Below are 19,164 nucleotides of genomic sequence, written 5' to 3'. Positions count from 1 at the left end.
ATAAAAGACAAAAGGAACTTCGAAACAGACATTTGTTATGTCTTAGAAATGCCATCGAAGCTAACTTTCCTGAGTTTCCCAAAAGAGTTTCCATTAGCATTACAAAATCATACCCAAAGGCAGCTTTAAAATTATTGAGTCTTGAGAAAGAGTAAGATGCAAAACATGCAAAAAAAAAGTGAATTTTATTAGTTGTATAACAAGTTTTAAAAAACCTTCACATTTCCAATCTCCAATAAGCAATTACGAAAAGAAAATATCAACTCTCATTGTAGATGAGAGGCCGAGACCAAATTTACATGTATCAAAGGATTCCTTATACGTTACGTTGGCACGCATGGATACGAATATTTTCTTTAGAGACAAATATATTATAAAGGTCATAGTATTCCTTAAATATCTTTAATATATTTATTTATCTATTGTTAATAAAAGTTAAACATTACAAATCTATATAACTTCACCTTAAAAGAGATGTAAATTTTTTATTTTATTTTAAGGCATTGCCACTCTGTTTAATTCATTATTACAGACTTGAAAAATAGAAGTTTTTACTAGTATTATCAACTCGATTCAACTTATTTAAATCTACAAGAGAAAGTATAATTCACGTATTTAAATCCAGCACACACCACAAATGTTTGAATTTGAAATAAATTTATGAAGAAAATGCGCTCTTCACCAGTTTAGGCGAATATCATAATGAAATTGAATTATCGAACTTGAATATTAAAAGAGTTAGATAGCGGGTCGGTGAGCAACATGATATTACTAGTTGCTTGTGGTCCTCCATGCTTTAATTCATAGAGTATCACAAATCTATATTTCAAATTTTGTTTTTAATAATATTGCTTAATTGTCATGCATGAGTTGTACTCATTTCAATTGCAGTACAGCGAAGAGACTCAGTTGTGGTGGGTTTAATATAATAAGGCAATATATTCATAAAAATACAACTAGTTGAGCTTTTGTTTCTTATTTTTTAATTAGGAGTTGTAAGTAGAGAATACTTGTTTTTACTTATATATAAATTAACATATTTATATAATATAAGCAAAATAGAAAACGTGCTACTTTTAATAAAATATATTTATTTTATCAGTTAATATGAATTTTGATTATAAAGAATTTAAAATTTTAGAATTTTGTTAGAATAATTAGATTACTCAAAATTAAAAAAAATTTATAAAAAAAAGTAAAATTCTTCATATCGCCCACCGTGGGGCTCGAACCCACGACCACAAGGTTAAGAGCCTTGCGCTCTACCAACTGAGCTAGACGGGTACTCCATGAAATGTTGCATGTTACAAAAATACTGAGTATCTATACCGTCCTCCCCGTCTCTGATTACCAATCTTGCCTAATGCCCATGGGCGTAGCAGTTGCCGGTATGTGCACTCTTTCTCCAACACTTTCTTCCTTCAAGCACCCCACCCGCCTCTTCTCAGCCTCTGATTTCGCTGCAAAGCTTCGATTTCCTCCTTCAATTCGACTTCGAGCTTCTTCCACTGCCGTCATCAACACCGAAACCAATTCAACAGTAACACTTCTTCTCCCTCCTATGGAATTTCCCTTTGACGCACATCTTAATTTTCTTTAGGCGCTTTTTGTCAAACACTTGCCCGAGGAATGCAATTTTGTGTTTAGGAATCTGTCGTAGTTGAAAAGGAAGTGGGCAATAGCTGCAACTCGTTGGCCTGTCCTGTCTGTTATGATTCCTTGGCATGGAATGGTGGTCCTGGTTTGTCCATGTTAGTCAATTTAATAATCGGTTATTTCCTTCCGCTATACGTGAGAATTTGGTCTCTTCTGCTCTTTTGTATTCATTGTGATAATTTTTTAAAGCAGAGATACGATCAGTGGATCTAGTTTTCAATGTGGCACCTGTCAGAAAACATATGTTGGTAACCAAACGCACATTGATCTCACCGCTACAGGTGGAGCTAAGAGCTATGGCGAAACGATGCCAGCTTCCACAGAGCTTTTCAGGCATTTTAGTTCTCTGTCTTTTTCTTGATATGAAGTTTTTTTTTATTGTTCCTGCTCAATCTTTAGTTGTATTTGATGATCTTAGAGGATGGTTTTGTTTTCCTTTTAGTCATGTTCCTACATTTGATATGTTATTTTCTTCAGTTTTATTAGCGAATTTTGTTACCGCTGAACATAGATATCACATGCATATGAAGATTAGTTTGTTAATAATGGCACTCTGCTGCTTAACTGTATAGTTGTTTTGCTGTCTAAATGCTGTGGAGTCGATTCGCCACTTATATGCATACTGATTGTTTGTTGAATCAGGGTGCCATTGATATCATTTCTCTATGAGAGGGGTTGGCGTCAAACCTTTTCTGTGTGGGGTGGTTTTCCAGGTCCTGAGAAAGAGGTTAACCAAATGTCCCTGTTCCCAATAACAATTCCTTTTTTTTTAAATTTTATTTTGTTAGAAAATATGAAAAATATGTGGTGATATCTTCTTAAGAGTATCTAAGATGATCTCTTAAAATTTATTCTTCTTTTATGTTTATTATTGGTTTTGTTATTTAATTAGGATATTTGTAATTGTAAGGAAATTTGATTAGAATTAGATTTATTAGAATTTATTTTGTAGGCATATCATATCATGTATCAATTTATATAAAATAAACTTTGTTGTATAATTCATACACATGCTTCCATTTGTAAGTAGTATACACAAGATTAAAACTTAATTATTTGTCAATGGAAGCTACACATCCTTCTTTGTGATAAAAATAAGGTTTGTTTAGCTTCTAAAGCTTTGATCGTTTACTTGCTTCAATGAAGAAGCAAAATATATTGAGGCAAGACATTGGGCCTATTGGAGGTGACAACAATGAAGATAATGCCTTCTGTCATGTTTGGTATTGTGTTCTTGAGAAAATCAATCTTAACATCATAATTGGTTTTAATCTCCTTAGATGGTGCAAAGCCTCCACAGCGTAACTTGTACAAAACTCTACAAAAGTCTTGAACCGTTCAATCTATAATGCCATCTGTTCAAAATCTTCTTTTGGGGAGTTTTGTTCAAGGTACACAATGAAAGTTTGGCACCATCTTCTGAGGAGACTAAGAACAGTCAAAATGCATCTCGCTTCCTCACGGAGGTGAGTACGCAATCTGAGTGTCAAAAGCTATCCATATTAGCCAATGTGCCCACTCTTAGCTCGTGGATGTCCAGAGAGATATATCAATCAATTTGTTTTATTTACCTTTGGGTTATTGGTGGAAAGAATATGAATTTGGATATGATGCTGCAAAATATAAGATGAAATTATGAAATACTAATGAATCTGTCTTCTATTGTCTTATTTACTTCTATATTAGAAGAATTATCTTGTTAATGTATGACTTCGTTATGGTTGTTTCCTTTTGATGTGCTTTAACACTTAACCACGCTTTGTACTGAATTTGTCTGCAGTTTGAATTGATGAAGGGTTTCCTAAAGCCAGTATTGGGAGGAAATATAGTTGATGCTAGTTGTGCAAGTGGATTGTTTTCAAGATTATTCGCAAAAAGTGGACTGTTTTCTTTTGTTGTTGCTCTAGACTACTCAGAAAACATGTTACAGCAATGTTACGAATTCATTCAGCAGGATGAGAACTTTCCAAAAGAGTAAAAAGTTTATATTTCTAAATTAATTAGAAATTTTTTTTATCTAAATTTTGATTTCATAGCTCTAAGGGATCGATTTAAGCCTTCTTTTTCTTTTATTCATATTACAATTATATTTAGTTAATATTTCTCTTTTTAGGAACTTCATCTTGGTTAGAGCAGACATATCTAGGCTTCCCTTTGTTTCTAATTCCGTTGATGCTGTGCATGCTGGCGCAGCTCTCCACTGTTGGCCTTCACCATTGGCAGCTGTAAGTGAATAATTATTCTCCATGTTTGGATTTTGCAGAAAAATGTTTCATTTGTTTAAAATACCTGTGACAGTGGTTTCTGGGAAATTATTTAGCCATGGTATTTGAGTTGTTTACAACGTTTTTATATTAATCTGAAGTAGAAAATGGAATCCCTTAATGTGTATGCAGTGCCGTGTCAACAACGAGAAGAACATATTTCAAAATTTTAATCATGCTAGCTGATTTTAAATATAAGCATTTTCTGCAAGGGATACCTTTATATTATGGATAAATTACTTCAGCTGAGTTATCACTTAGTAGTATTCCTAGTTTAGTCAGATGTCCATGCCTTGCATCACTCTGCGACTTCACTTTCTTTTTGTGTGATCTTTTAAACAGGTGGCTGAAATAAGTCGTGTTTTACGACCTGGTGGTGTATTTGTCGCAACCACCTACATACTTGATGGTCCTTTGTCTGTTATCCCATTTCGAAGTACATTACGGCAGGTATTAATTTTGAATAATGTTTTTTATACAACATTTTTTCTCGACACTTACTACAGTATTACTTTTTATCTCTGCCTCCCTTACATCAACCATTTTATTCCACACTTCTCTTTCTTCTCTTTGCTGTAAAATAAATCTGTTGTATGATGATAAGTTCTCTAAAATATTTTAGCTTGGAATTTTTGTGTGCAATTGTTGGCGTGCTCCAACTGAATTGATAAACTCAGTAAGAGTAACCAGATTTACTTTGCTTAGTTGTTTTTGTTGCTTTTGTTCTTAATTTGCCAGCTTCAATTCAGTTTCTCAATTATAGGAAGTCTGTATTAATTTAGTTCCTTAATGATATGAAAAGATATCAATCTAGTCTCAGTACTACGCTTCTGCGTGGAAGAAAGAGTGATGTTAATTTCAGATTCCATGACAGGGTTAAAGTATTGTCAACTCAATCTTTCAGACACTAAAATGAATGTTTATTCTATAAAATTTTATCATTTATTTTTATTTCTAAAAGTTTTGAGCAGTGGAATATTTGTTTCACGTTTTTTAGAATATAAGGCAAGCATCTGGGAGCTACATCTTTCTCTCTGAACGTGAACTTGAAGATCTCTGCAGGGCGTGTGGGCTGGTTGGGTTTAAATGCATTAGAAATGGGCTTTTTGTTATGATATCTGCTAGAAAGCCCAGTTAAGGTTTGAGTTTCCCCATGCTCTCTGCTGCCCTGAACACATTTTGCTGAAGCCTGTGTATTTCTTTCCATAATCAAAATTTTCAATTGTAAGCAGACAAAATGGTGTATGTTGATCTGATTAAATTTGTGGTTTGACTTGGTAATATAAATTAGGCTTCACAATAATCAAACCAAGATATGAAGAACCTCACAATAATCAAACCATATTACAGCAGATGGATTATCTGGTAAATCCAGCAAAAGAATTGTTTGTTTTTTATCCGCAAGCAAAAGAATTGTTGCTAGGGATAGTTGATCCACAGCTTCAAACCACATGGGAGCAAAATGCCCAATGTTTTACTGATACTGCTGACATTTGTGTAATTATCCTAGGCAAATTCTCCCACACCTCCATATTTTTTTTTTAAATTCCAACCCAAACCTTCTAAATATATGTTAAGAGTATTTTATATTAGTGGAGAGGGTGTGACATTTTCAAGCGGTGTTGGATGCTTGTGGTGGTTGATTGTGATTGCTTCTGGTGGTGGGTGGTGATGGTGGTGGGTGGTGGTTTAGTGGTTGGAGGTTGGTGGTTGGCAGTAATGAACGTTGGTGGTTGAGATAAATTTTGCGGTGTGTATAGAGTTTGTTTCTGTTCTTTTTTTTAAAAAAAAAAATTCGTGTATACCAGATTATACAATCTAAAACATCCCTTAATGTAATGGGAGTTTCTTCCTCCACTCCTACGTTTTTTTCCTGCATTCCCACAATTTTTAAAATTCCGAAACTAACCTTAACCTTTTATTTAATAAAGGGCACCTGTATTTTTTGAATTATGGATTTGTAATCTGGAATGTGTTTTTGAATTATGGATTCTGAAATCTGGAAACAAACTACAGATCTGCAAATCTGGAAGATTACCGGACTTACCGATCTGGAAAATCTACAAATGCACCAATCTGGGAGTTTTGCGGATTCAATATTCTGGAAGACAAAAAACAAAATGCGGATTTCCTATTCAATAAACCTAGCGGACTGCATTGTCTAGAATCACAATATATGTACTGTGGAAATAAAAATCCGCAATAAGAAGGAACTATAAATTCGTAAACCAAAAAAAAAATTACTTACCTTCTTCTCTGAACAGAGAACCACCAAGAGAAACCACCGAACCACCACCAAGTTGTTGGAGACACCACCTAGAGAAATGCCTTTATGTGCCAAGAAATGGAGTAGTGTTGCCGTTGAGAGAGCAATGTAGTCTGTCTATGTACAAAGGAAGAAGAAAGTGTAGAGTGTGAGTGTTGTGTGCATTTTAGGATTTTTAAAAAATATTAGGGATAAGTTTATCTTTGCATAACATTGTAGGGGTGCAGGAAGAAAAATGTAGGAGTGTAGAAAGAAAAACGTAGGGGTTCAAGAAGAATCTGCATAATGTCATATGTATTTCAGATTATACAATTCAAAAATAAATAAACTCATATCCAAAATATCTTCCAAATTGTCCAATTCCTAACCCATTTTAACATTTTCAACTTACAACCTGAAATATACTTAAAAAAAAATGTATTATTCGTAAATAATCTCTACATTTTTTCCCATCACATCATGCACTTCTCTTCTTTTTTTATTTTACATTTTTGTAAAATTTGTTATAAAATCTATTATACAATTAACATCTTTGAAAACTAAAATAAGAGTAGATGACTGACTGGTAACACGTGCCTATAACAAAATTTGTTAAATTATTGGAGCCTCGAAGCTTTGCACATGTATAACTGAAAATATCGGCATGCAAAATAATGAAATTGTGAAATTTTTAAAATTAACCACTTATTTGCATTGAATTTGATATATAGTTGGAAAACATATAATTAAAGTACATTATATAGCCAGTGTACATCTTTTAACTCAGAAACTAGTTTTTGTAGGATTGAGTTATTTTTAAACATAATATCAACATAACCATAGGAAGTGTTTTGTTTAAAATTAAGATTTTATATTCTCAAGAATGTAATTCACAGGAGGAGTATGATCGGAAAATTATTTCTAGATAGAAAAAAAAGTACGTTTTGTTAATTTTTTGTATTTTTAAGACTACTTTTCAAATTTTAAATTAATTAAAATAAAAATTAAAGAAATGATAAGCATAATAATGGAAGTTAAAAAAAACCTCTCATGAGAGTATAATTTACCCAACCTTGTGTATATGAATAAATTTTATACGAGATGTAATTTTGTTATGAATAAACATACTTAGAAATAATTTTTTTTATGACCTTTTAAGAATCATGAGTGCATATTCTCATTTTCATCTCGGAAATATAAAAAATAACATGAAACAAAAATTTTCCTAATTATTAATGCTGGAGCTGTTAGATTATTTTGTTATGAGAGTGTGGAACCATTTACATATGTTTTGTCCAAAAGTGATTATAGTTGCTTATTCTTTCATGGCACGTCATCACCATTGCTATAGAACAGAATTTTCTCCATTCCTCTACCTTCGCATGTGCCATAATCATTCTAAAATGGCTACACTCACATTTCACCATGTCCTCTCAGTGTGTTATCTTCTTATGTTATTATCAATAATAATAATAATAATATATATTTTATGTCTTTATTTTAATTATATTTTAAAATCGTAATATTTAGAAACTCAAAACTATCATTCTATTGCATATTCGAGTAATAATAAAAAATAAAGATAAACCATCCATTAACTAAAATAACTAAACGTTGTTATTCACAATTTGCTCTTCATATTTTCATAAAAATTTGTAATCTATATTAATATTATTTTCATTCAAATTATAATTCACTCGTCAAATATAAAAATAATGATACGTATTTTTGTTGAAACAAAAAAATAAATTAAAATGAACGTAAATATTAAATTTTAATTTATTAAAATAAAATAACATGTGAACACACAAACATTACTGTATATATGTTTCTCCTAATTATAATAATAATATAATTTTTTTATTATAATATATAGTATTTGTATTATTTGGTATAAGTATACATAAATGGGTTTAAAAGGGGTTAGATGTTTAAGATTGGACTTTGATATATATAGCTTCTTATATTATAATAAAAAAAAATAAGGATGTAAACTTCAAGCAGAAAGTGTCAATAGAAATTTAAAAGAGAAAAAAATGTGTTTCCTTCCTTTGCGAAAATAATGGAAACGCGTTCCATTCTTTAAACTACCATTTTTTTCTCTATATTTCTTCCACATCTTTCAAAAACAAAAGTCTATATTCTTTTTCATTTTCTTGTTTTTTTATTAGCAAATACTAAATAAATAAATATGAAATCATATTACAAAAAGAAGGTTTAACAAAGAGGACCACAAACTAAACCTACATGACCCAAGATAACTAATATTCTTGTGTCCCATAACCAACATCTTTAGAAAAGTTCCTTCAAAACTCTGCTCCATTAATAACTACATAAATGACCAACTGCTAAGAAGTCTTATTTCAGATATACTTAACTGCCCAACTTTACACAATACATATATATTTCATAGTAAAAAAAACAAAAACTACAACATATATGTATACAATATTCAATCATATTAAGACTATTCAAATGTTTAAACTCCTTAAAAATCTTCTTTAAGGCACAACTTTCACTTAACTCATCCATACACTACAAGAAAATCATGAAATAGAAACCAATTTTTAGAAACCAAAATAATTAGTTGCAATAGTAACTAAATTAGAAACCATTTTAGAAACTAAATAAAAAATTGGTTTCTAAATTAGTTTCTATTATTGTTAATTAGAAATCAATTTAGAAACTATTTAACAATAATAAAAACTAATTTAGAAACCATTTTTTTTTAGTTTTTAAAATGGCCTCTAATTTAGTTACTATTGTAACTAATTATTTTGGTCTCTAAAAATTGATTTCTATTTCATGATTGTTTTGTAGTGATAAGAATAATGTCCAAGCCATTGAATTACACAATTTTGCAAGGATGACTAGCATCTTCCACTCACTACAAGAAAAATTCAATTTAGAAACTATTTAACAATAATATAAACTAATTTAGAAACCAATTTTTTTTATTTTCTAAAATGACCTCTAATTTAGTTACTATTACAACTAATTATTTTGGTATCTAAAAATTGGTTTCTATTTCATGATTTTCTTGTAGTGATATCAAATCACCTTTAAGAAAACTTAAAGATAACGTGAATCAAAGTTAAAAAATTTAATTATAGAGAGATAATAATTTTAAATAAATGAAGAATAAAATTGTTTTGGTTTTTATATATAAATTTTTTTTATTTAAAACATAATTATCATTTTTCATTAACTTTAATTTTATAGTCTAATACTCCTAAAAACAAGTTGTTACAATATTTGTAAATTAATGTTAATCAATATTAGAGACCAAATGGAGTGATTTAAATTTCTAGAGGAATGACAATGAAATACAAATATTTTATAAAAAGACTAAAGAAAAAATTAACAAATTTTATAATGAAATTCTTTTATAGGAACCAAAATCAAAATTCATTAATTTTATGTAATCTAAAAACATATTTTTAAAAATTATATATGATTTTGCTACAACTCTTTAAAAAATGTAATAAATTACTGAACCGCCAATGTGAACGACTTGCACTTAACCCTCCTTTTAACTTGTAGTTACGTGGTCCAACATCTATCTATTCGTATTGCATTATCAATTCATAATAGAGTTAGCAGGTAATAAGGAGCCACGAAAATGGTTGGTAATACTTAGGAAAAACGTTTAAGAAAGAATTAACATAAAATGAAATTTTTAATATATACTTTATTATTGCTTAAATTTATCAATTAAAACTCATAAATTGCACAAATATTTACAATTAATTTATAATTCTAATACGTTTTACATATACATTAAAAATATGTTAATCTCTACAAATAAATTAATTACTTCGAAAGATACATTAAAAACATATAAGATGAACAATATAGTTACATACCATCTTGAAAAATTATCTGAAAATTGTTGAAAAATTCTTTTAAAATAGTAGTTAAAAGTAAAAAAAAAAATTTATTATTAATACATTCTATCCATAGTTATTAATAAAAAAAATATTAATTTTTTATCTTACCACTTTAAAACATTCATTAATACCATATAAGTAAATTACATTAATTTAGTGATTTAAAAAAAATATCGTTAGTTTTCCCTCCCTACACATAAAGTGGCATAACTTATAAAGACTTTTAATACTAATACTAATTCAGTTTTTAATCATGAAAATTAAATTAATACCACTTTTAATGAAAAATTGATATTTTTTAAATCAACAAATAACATTTATTTAGTCTTTTATCATATAAAATAACATTATCAATATAAGAAAATCATTAAATAGAAACTAATCTTAGAAACAAAAAATAATTAGTTGCTATATTAACTAAATTAGAGACTATTTTAGAGACTATTTTTTATTTATTTCTAAATTAGTTTCTAAATTAGTATCTAATTAGCTACCAAAGCTTTTGCTACCAAATTTAGATTCTAATGAAGAAGACTCACAAATTCATTACTTTGAATTTATAAGTTAGAGGTGGTGTTCTGATCTTATATATGGGTTAATTGATAACACATTCATGCTAAATATTCTTAAATATCTATTTCAAGAACTCAACATAGTTGATTTTGAATGTTAATATAATAATTAGGGCTAATTGAATTGAATTTGACAAGTGGTTGTGATGTTATTACTTTTATACTTGAACTTGAATTTAACTCGTAAAATTAAATGATATTAGGTGCAAAATATGCTATAAATATGTTTTTTGTCAAGACGGTTAAATCTGTTTACATAATACTTAAAGAGGAAGTTCAGGGGGATGAGGTAGCTACATATGAATGTTTTTGGAGGATAAAAGCACTACCATTATCTCATTTCGCAGCATGGAGGGTCATAGAAGATAAGATTGCATCTAAAGAGAATCTAGAGAGAAAGGGGATAAGTTCGGGAAGCAATATGTGTAGTCTACATGGGGAGGTAGAGGAAACAACGTCATATCTTTTTTGTACATAGAGTAACTTGGCAGGTGTGGTCTAAATCTTATGAGAAGGTGAGGTTGCCTTGTCATACAGAAGCCGTGCCAAGTTGGCACGACTTCTGCCACGTCATATTTTTTTTTAAAATTTTATTGTTTATATATTGGATAGTAAGTTATGTAATGTTAAAAATTAATTTGATACATAATTTTTTAAGAGTGTTAGTTTTAAGGAACAAAAAATTGGATAATTGTGTATGTATCATGTTTGACAGTAATGTAATACAATAACTTGATTATTTGATTAATTAAAAAATGAAGAAAATTGTTATTGAATTTGGAAATAAATAGATAAATGAAAAATTATTATATTTGGAAAATAAATAGAGAATTATTGTTGTGAATTTGCAAAATAAATAGTTTGAGAAGTAATGATTTTACAGAACACGTAATGATGAGAATAAATTAATTTTTAACATTACATAACTTACTACCCAATATATAAACAATAAAATAAAAAAATTATGACGTGGCAGAAGTCGTGCCAAGTTGGCACGACTTCAGTATGACAAGGCAGAAGTCGTGCCAACTTGGCACGACTTCAGTATGACAGGGCAGAAGTCGTACCAAGTTGGCACGACTTTAGTATGACATGGCAGAAATCGTGCCTAATTGGGACGACTTCTGCATATGAAGTCGTCCCAATTAGGCACGACTTGCCTAAATTTGTAATTTTTTTAAAACAGACCCCATTTTGGTAAAAACAAAAAAAAATAACCCCATCATGGTCAAAAAACCGAATTGTGGAGACATAGAAATCAGAAGATTTTAGGAATGGGAGGTAGACCACATTGAAATCTTCACAATAGTGAAATTGAAGGTATGGTCGTGAGTTTCCTCCAAAATTCGTCTAGCTAGTTTTTCTTACTTTGACTGGTGTCTTGAGCCGCTGGTTTACATGAAATCTATCAAAAAGTATTAGGTGGGGGTAGTGGAAGACTTGGGTGGTTGTTTTGATTTTAAACTCTGTCTTATGTGTTGGAGAGTTTGAAGTCTTAGGTTGACTTGCTTGTATAAGAGTTGAGGTATTCCCAGAATACATATATTATTTATTATTTTTTGCTGATAAAAAAAAACTAAGAATTTAGCATAATAAGCTCCATGAATCTTATTTAGAAAGCAAATTTTATTTTAGTCTTATGCGATTAAGAAATTCGATGAGGTAGGTGATAGATATTTTAGTCTTAACAAATCACAACTAGAGAGTAAATAGAACAATTTTTCTAATTTAATCCACTTAGTGAATTGAATTATACTCATATATTAGTTTTGTTTCAATATAACGTGTGTATGTTCAAGAAGAAAAAGAAGATAAAGATTGATTTCGTTTTCCTCTGGCTTCCCTACATAAACCAAGAAAGTATCTGTTGCCAAATTAAAAAAGTGTAGGCATTTGGACCACAATCACAAAGAGAGTCCTTATTACCGTTAATAAATGCTAACATGCAAACACACTTTTATTAAAATATAACAACTTATAAATTATAAATAAATATGGAAGCCATATTATTTTATAGTACGTTAAAATATTTTTTACTTTCATTTCTAAATACCATTATCATAGCTGCTTCGTAGTTCATGGCAAAACTCAATCCAACAACCATTTCTTTGTTTACAAACAACGTAGGCTTCTTAATTTTTTTTTTATGTTTTCCAAAGCAATAAGTAGAAAAGGGTTCCACCGGTATAATCAATCGTCCAAGATTTTATAATCTCCATATCCCTTTGAGTTATTATTTTTGTAATAAAAAATATTTTTGTTTTCGTTGTCTTGATTCATGTAATCTCTTTTGTACTAATAAATATGTGAACGGATTTGGCTTAGTAATCTCAGACTTAGAATTTTTGGAGTCTTGAATATGCAACCGTTCAATTTTGATGAAAGAATTCCATGATACATAATTATTTTATTCAATTTCAACATATTGCCTCTAACAAAAGATGCTTGGGATTTGTAAAAATAATTTAAGGTCTTTTACTTTTAAAATATTTAATTCTATTTTTCCAGTGTATAGCTATTTATTTCTTTACAATACTACTTTTTAAATTTAAATTTTATTTTCTTTTATTTTTTAATCTTAATACTTTTTGTCCTTGGTTCTAAATAAATTAAAATTGAAGAATCTTATAGCCATAAATAATCCTAGTTTGAATTTAGTTTTAATGTTTTGAATTTTGATATACCCTTTTTATAAAAATGATCAGTCTTGATTTAATTTTTTTCATGATTTATTTCTTAACGTTGTTATACTTTAATCTATTTAAATTGGCAATGATAATAATGAATCTTCTATTTCTATTATCTTCTGAAAATTTTTATTTTAATTTGTTTAAATTTTAAAATATTCATGTAATATAGTTAACACCTTATGTTCTCTCGCATGCAAATGCAATTAACTTTTTTTTATTGAATAATGCCAAGATGACTAAAAACGAAGCTAATTAACAATCATTATAAAGAACCTTTTCTTTAAATTAGCCTTCTAAAAGTTTAATTAAATCCAATTTATTTTTAGTCTCGTATCAGAATATATTCGGTTTCAGATTTGATCTTAGGTTAAATACAATACTTTAGAGACTACCACATCAACTTACAAAGTAGTTAATCCTTACAGTATAAAATTGTCTCCATTTGAACTAACTTAATTTTGAAATTTAAACAAATTTTAGTCATTTCTAATGACTGATGACCATATATAACAACAACTGCACTCTATATCACACGTATGTTATAAAATTATGAGACATTATACGTTGGACTTTAGCACACCCTGTACTAGGTTTTTTTTTCTAACTTTTATGGTAAAATCAACTTGTTAAAAAAGAAATGCATGACTATATCTTTTATGGTATATCTCACAGTACTGTCATAGTTTTTTTTATTGGCATTTACTGTCATAGTTACTAAGGGAAAGCACAAATAATTTCATTACTGAGCTATACATTTTTTCCTCATCATCAGTAGTATTTTAGTTACAGTCTCTCTGCAACCCTAATGAAGATGATAAATTATCATCACCATTATCATTATTATTCATAATAAGATTATCATTATATATACTTTTAGTATAGAGATATTATTAAATAACGGGATCTAATCATGCGTACGATCATGTGGTTGGGGAAACTAATATTCCATTAACAATATTAGTTTTAGATCCCAACACTAAAGAAAAGATAACACGAGCATCAAAGTACATACAAATAACAGGAGTATATGTATATATAGTATACTCCTTATACTATGTAATTAAATTAATCTCACCCTATCTACCTATACTTTCAACAATATAAAAAAAATTAAAGCAAAAAACAAAACAAAAGAAAAAATGATAGCTGCAAATGCTAACCACCAACACTACACCACTAGGATCAACATCATCATCATGACACTCTTAATTCATTGCAGTGTATGAAATTCCACGCTGCAATGATTCACCTGTTGAGTATACTGTTTACTCTCTCACACGCGGGATCCTATTGATGAGAAGAACAAATCCACGCTTCCACGGCACCTTCCCTAGGGGAATTACCATTATCCAAAGTTCTTCTCGTGGTTCATGCTGCTCGACGCAGAAACCGAGATGTTGAGCTTGCAGCCACCATAGTTGTTCCCATCCAAGCACCTAAACGAGTCTCTTCTCCCCCCTCCAACGTTGCCACCATCTCTACAATCACCGTCACCGACACCCCTCAGAAGCATGCCCTCAGATACCACGTGTTCATGACCCTGTGCAACCACCAGATCATGCGCATCAAGTGCGGGCATGAATAAAGACTTTGCACCAAACCCTGCAGGGACAAGAGGTTGAAGAGAATAAGAGGGGTGGAATGTGGGAATAGGGTGGTGTTGCATGATATTCTCTGGGGTCTGATAGGGTAAAGATAGATCAGGAAGTAGTTGGTAGTTAATGGGGTTATTATCAGGAGAAAGATTGATGGTGGTGTTGTTGTGTAACGAGGACCTTAAAGAAGTTGAAAGCAAAGAGTTTGAGCGAAGAGGGAGGCGGCGGGAGAAGGAAGGTGAAAAAGGAGGTGCAGGGATTCCAGTGAACTCTTGAACCATGGATCTGAAATTGGTGGTGTCGGTGGTGAGAACGGTGGTGGGTGCACGCCTTGAAGCTCTGCTTCGTTTCTTGGAGTTGCGTACGAGGTTGCTGGTTTTTGGTGGTGACGAGAGTTGTCTTGCACTAATGTTGTCGTGGCCAAGGGGTTGAGGACCCGACAAGCATTGGTTTATTGTTGGTGTAGCTGATGAAGAAGATGGCAGGCTTTCAGGGAGAGTGCAATTGGGCTCAGATCTTTGGGCATGGGAATTCATGTTTAACAAGGAATTGTGGGGGTTTTGGTTTGGGTTGGATTGTGAGAGAGCATGGAGGTAGCTTGAGGAGAGATCAAACATTGAGGGGTGAGAAGGAACAAGGGATGGTTGGGGGTGGGAGATGGAACCGAAATGATTGAGGAAGGATGGATCAGCGTGTGATGAATCGTATTCTTCATCGCTAGAAGAGATGCTTCCACTGTTACCAGAATCCATTGCTTGAACAAAAAAAGAAACACTAAAGAAGAAATGGTTTGAAATAGTATAAGAAGAGTGGAACTTGAACACTAAATTACGTGTATGGAGATAAAGTTTTCACGAAATCCAATTGGGAAAGCGGGCTTCTGGAAAAAGGAAAAAGGAAAGTATGCATATAGATCTTAATAATGATGCATAATATTAGGGGTGGGAAAGGAAGGCGTAAATTACGAGGAGGAGTGGATTAGGGTTTGAGGGAAGGAAAAGAAGGAAATGAAAGGAGAGGAAAGGTTATTTAAGCTTATTGTGGTGAGAAAAAGAGGGTTTTAGAAGATGAAGATGATGGATGAAGAGAGTGAAGGGGTGGGGTCGCCATTGGAGTAGAGATAAAAGAGATGCCGGTGGCTGGCAACAGGTCAAAGTCGATGTGAATGTGAGAGGGACAGTGAGAGAAAGAGAGGTGTAAAAAAGCCAAAGGAATGTCGACATGTGGTGTGAAATGTATGCAACTACACACACTTTTACTTAACAAGATACCTCTTATTAATCCTCTCATTACTTCCAAGTATTCAATAAAAAAAAAGTCATATACTAAATCTCTTCAAATAATCTTCTTACTTCAACTAAGATTATACTCATAATCAAATTTGAAATATTATCCGTGTCTAATTCTTCAATATTATATTCAAAAAAACATTTTGATTGATTAAAGAAAGAAAATATTCATATTATTGTTCACCCGAATTTTTGAATAATGTAAGACACTTTTTTATCACTTAAAATGTCTTAAAAGATATTAAAATTACCATGAGATATATTTAATAAGGAGTAAAACATAGTTGTGTATTTTTAATCATGTCTAGTGAGCAGTTAATAATGTATTATAAAAAGTACATTAAAAAATGTATTCTTAACATTTTGTATGAAATATAGTTTTTTTATACACTCTTAACCATCTAATTAGAAATTGTTGCGTACTTTTATCAGTTATTATAAAAGTAAAAAAAAAAAAAGATTCAGCAATTCAAACTTTTAGGAGCATGTAGCAACTGCAACTGAACAATAGTGCAAATTTCAATCAGAACCAACAAAATATCAATTTTATTTTTTTGTTCCAATTTTAATTATTTTGTGTATTTATTTCTCTCTTATTTTATTACCGTCTCTGATTATCTATAAACCCAAAAGAATGCAAAACTATCTCTATTCATGAAAAGAAGAAAACATGTAATTTAAGATCACTTTAATTGAGGAGCATCAATCACTTAAGAAAGATACACAGAAAAAAATAATAATAAATGGCATATATAAGAGGAAGAAACATTACCAAAAAAAGGGAAATATAAATAAATAATTGGTTTCTTTTATAGGAATAGAGAAGGAACAAAAAGTGGTGAAAGAGAAAGTTGAACCAAAAGTAGCGTAAGCCATTAGATAGCAAGCTCTGTAGGGGTAAGCTCAAAAAACCAAGAGTATCACCTGCTTTGCCTTTTCAAATTATGCTTCATTTTCAGCACGTAGCAATTAATACCTTTTGTAGAACCCAAAAAATGGTTTCAGCTAAATACTTTTCTCTCAAAGATTTTCTAAATTTATTTATGGTATAACTTTAAATAAATTAATACTGTTTATATATTCTTCTTAATTTCAAAAACAAGTTTGGCAATGTACATACTCGTTAATCTTTATGAATTTTACATTCTTGTAGTGTACTGGTATGGGCGAGGCCGAGTGTACTGGTATGGGCGAGGCCGAACCCTGATCTCCCTGCCCAAGATCCAAGACCCAAGTGATTGATCGAGACCTGCTCAACCTACCCAAGACCCTGATCGAGACCTGAGAGACTTGGCCGAGACGACGAGGTCGACGACCTACTTGGCCGAGACCTTAGAAGACCTGGCCGAGAAAGCCGAGACCATGGAAATCTGGCCGAAGGCCGACACACAACAAGTTAACTTGGCCGACGGCCGACCCCTATTATCATTAACGCTCAAACCAAGATCAGTAAAGCTAATCCATCATTAAGAATTAGGTAATGCAACCCTAAGCGGTATCCACCTCGATAAACGGACCCAACAAGGTAGACCCATTAGAATAATATAAATAGCACGCATCCCAAGGAGTAAGGTATGCCATTTATTACTGTTCACCTACATGAGAGAGCTGACCACTCACTTTACTGACTTGAGCGTCGGAGTGCCTTCGCAGGTACCTCCACCATCCGGTGTTCACCCGAGACCGAGTGCCGAAGGAGAAGCAGGAGGACGAGAAGAATCCCAATTCACCGCCCTGTCACCCGACCGACCGAAGGAAGGAGAAGAAGACTTCAATAGTTCTTTAGATTCCATCTCCCAAGTAGAAGCATGTAATATTTTAACATCTAAAAGAAATTCAATATAATGCACTTAGGAAGATTTCTGCATTCAAATAATATCTTTAGTTACTTATATTTTGTAAATATTTTTTTTATATGTAATGGGTCAAATTTTGATTTCTAAAATTAATGAAAAAAAATCTCATTTATTTGTTAAGAGGGGGAGACAAATGAGTTGGATAAATGAAACTACGAACTAATCAAATACAAAAGAGGAGAGAAGACATGCGTGTGTAAAATAAAATAAAAAAAATAGATAGAATATTTCAATTCGAAATCAGTGTTCTCGGTTCAACTAAATACTATAGTTAAGATAATCTTTCTTGACTAAAACTAAATAAATTGCACATAAACTTCCTAAAATTTATATATAACAGTATAAGAAATTAGGAGAGGTCATTAATGAATATTTGGGGTTACGTTATTATACAAATCACGGGAGGGTTATGCGAGTGAAAAAAGGGGAGAGATAGGGAGATATTTACTTAAATAAAAAGAATTACAAGTATTATCCTTAAACATAGTAAACAGAATCATAATTTTAAAATCAGTTACGAAATTCTTAATGAAAGTTATATAACATTGCATAAACACTATAAATAAAAACATGCATTCGTTTATAAAAAAGTATGATTAAATATTTAATATGTAATAAAATATTGATGAAGATGAGAAATAAAGGAGTACCACCCACCCCAAAGTCAAGATTATCAATAATGAGGACAACTCATGTGATTCAATAATTGGTCCACAAGATTACCCATAAAACCCCAGCCATATTTCGTACTACTTTTGCCTCAGTACTCAGTACTTTGCTTCATCATATATTTATATTCTCCCTTCTTTATTTTCATTTAATTGTTGAATTCAAAAAGTAAATAACGAAAAAAATAATTACTTTAGAATTTCTATTAGAATAAATTTACTTTCCTTTATATATATGATCGGTTGTTTTCTTTAAAAAAATTAGTGTAAACTGATATTTTACAAGTTATAATTTAATTATTGAATTTCCGAATATTTCATCTCTTTTATTGAGCTTTTTTTGGTTTAAAGCCTCTTGATTTGAATTGATCCTAGTCCAATCAAAATAATTCGGATGGGTTTTTTAAAAGAAATTTTTTCGTCATTTCATGATTTTGAT

General features: G+C 30.9%; 1 protein-coding gene and 2 non-coding genes across 5 annotated transcripts; 1 reads left to right on the top strand and 2 right to left on the bottom strand.

The window, feature by feature from the left end:
- Positions 1-1,211: 1,211 nt before the first annotated feature.
- On the bottom strand, positions 1,212-1,284 carry TRNAK-CUU (transfer RNA lysine (anticodon CUU)). The gene has a single exon. It is a non-coding gene; the product is annotated as a tRNA-Lys (tRNA).
- Positions 1,213-5,223, top strand: LOC137821367 (S-adenosyl-L-methionine-dependent methyltransferases superfamily protein). 3 transcript variants are annotated; one of them, XM_068625922.2, is made up of 8 exons: positions 1,213-1,540; positions 1,648-1,751; positions 1,849-1,989; positions 2,299-2,383; positions 3,437-3,630; positions 3,770-3,881; positions 4,263-4,370; positions 4,918-5,223. In XM_068625922.2, the coding sequence occupies exons 1-8, from the start codon at positions 1,295-1,297 to the stop codon at positions 5,056-5,058; spliced, it is 1,131 nt and encodes a 376-aa protein (XP_068482023.2). In that variant the 5' UTR covers positions 1,213-1,294; the 3' UTR covers positions 5,059-5,223. The 3 variants fall into 3 exon arrangements, with proteins under 3 accessions (XP_068482023.2, XP_090151334.1, XP_090151335.1); XM_090295208.1 differs by having other exon boundaries at positions 1,277-1,540; positions 1,601-1,751; XM_090295209.1 differs by lacking the exon at positions 2,299-2,383 and having other exon boundaries at positions 1,290-1,540.
- A 9,022-nt stretch (positions 5,224-14,245) lies between these two features.
- LOC137822584 (uncharacterized) lies at positions 14,246-16,236 on the bottom strand. Its single transcript, XR_016515889.1, has one exon. It is a non-coding gene; the product is annotated as an uncharacterized LOC137822584 (transcript).
- Between the last annotated feature and the right edge of the window lie 2,928 nt (positions 16,237-19,164).

This window comes from Phaseolus vulgaris, chromosome 9, assembly GCF_051622355.1.
Source record: "Phaseolus vulgaris cultivar YP4 chromosome 9, ASM5162235v1, whole genome shotgun sequence".
NCBI classification, from domain to species: Eukaryota; Viridiplantae; Streptophyta; class Magnoliopsida; order Fabales; family Fabaceae; genus Phaseolus; species Phaseolus vulgaris.
Note: the sequence above shows the minus strand (reverse complement) of the source record. Positions and strands in the feature narration are given on the sequence as shown.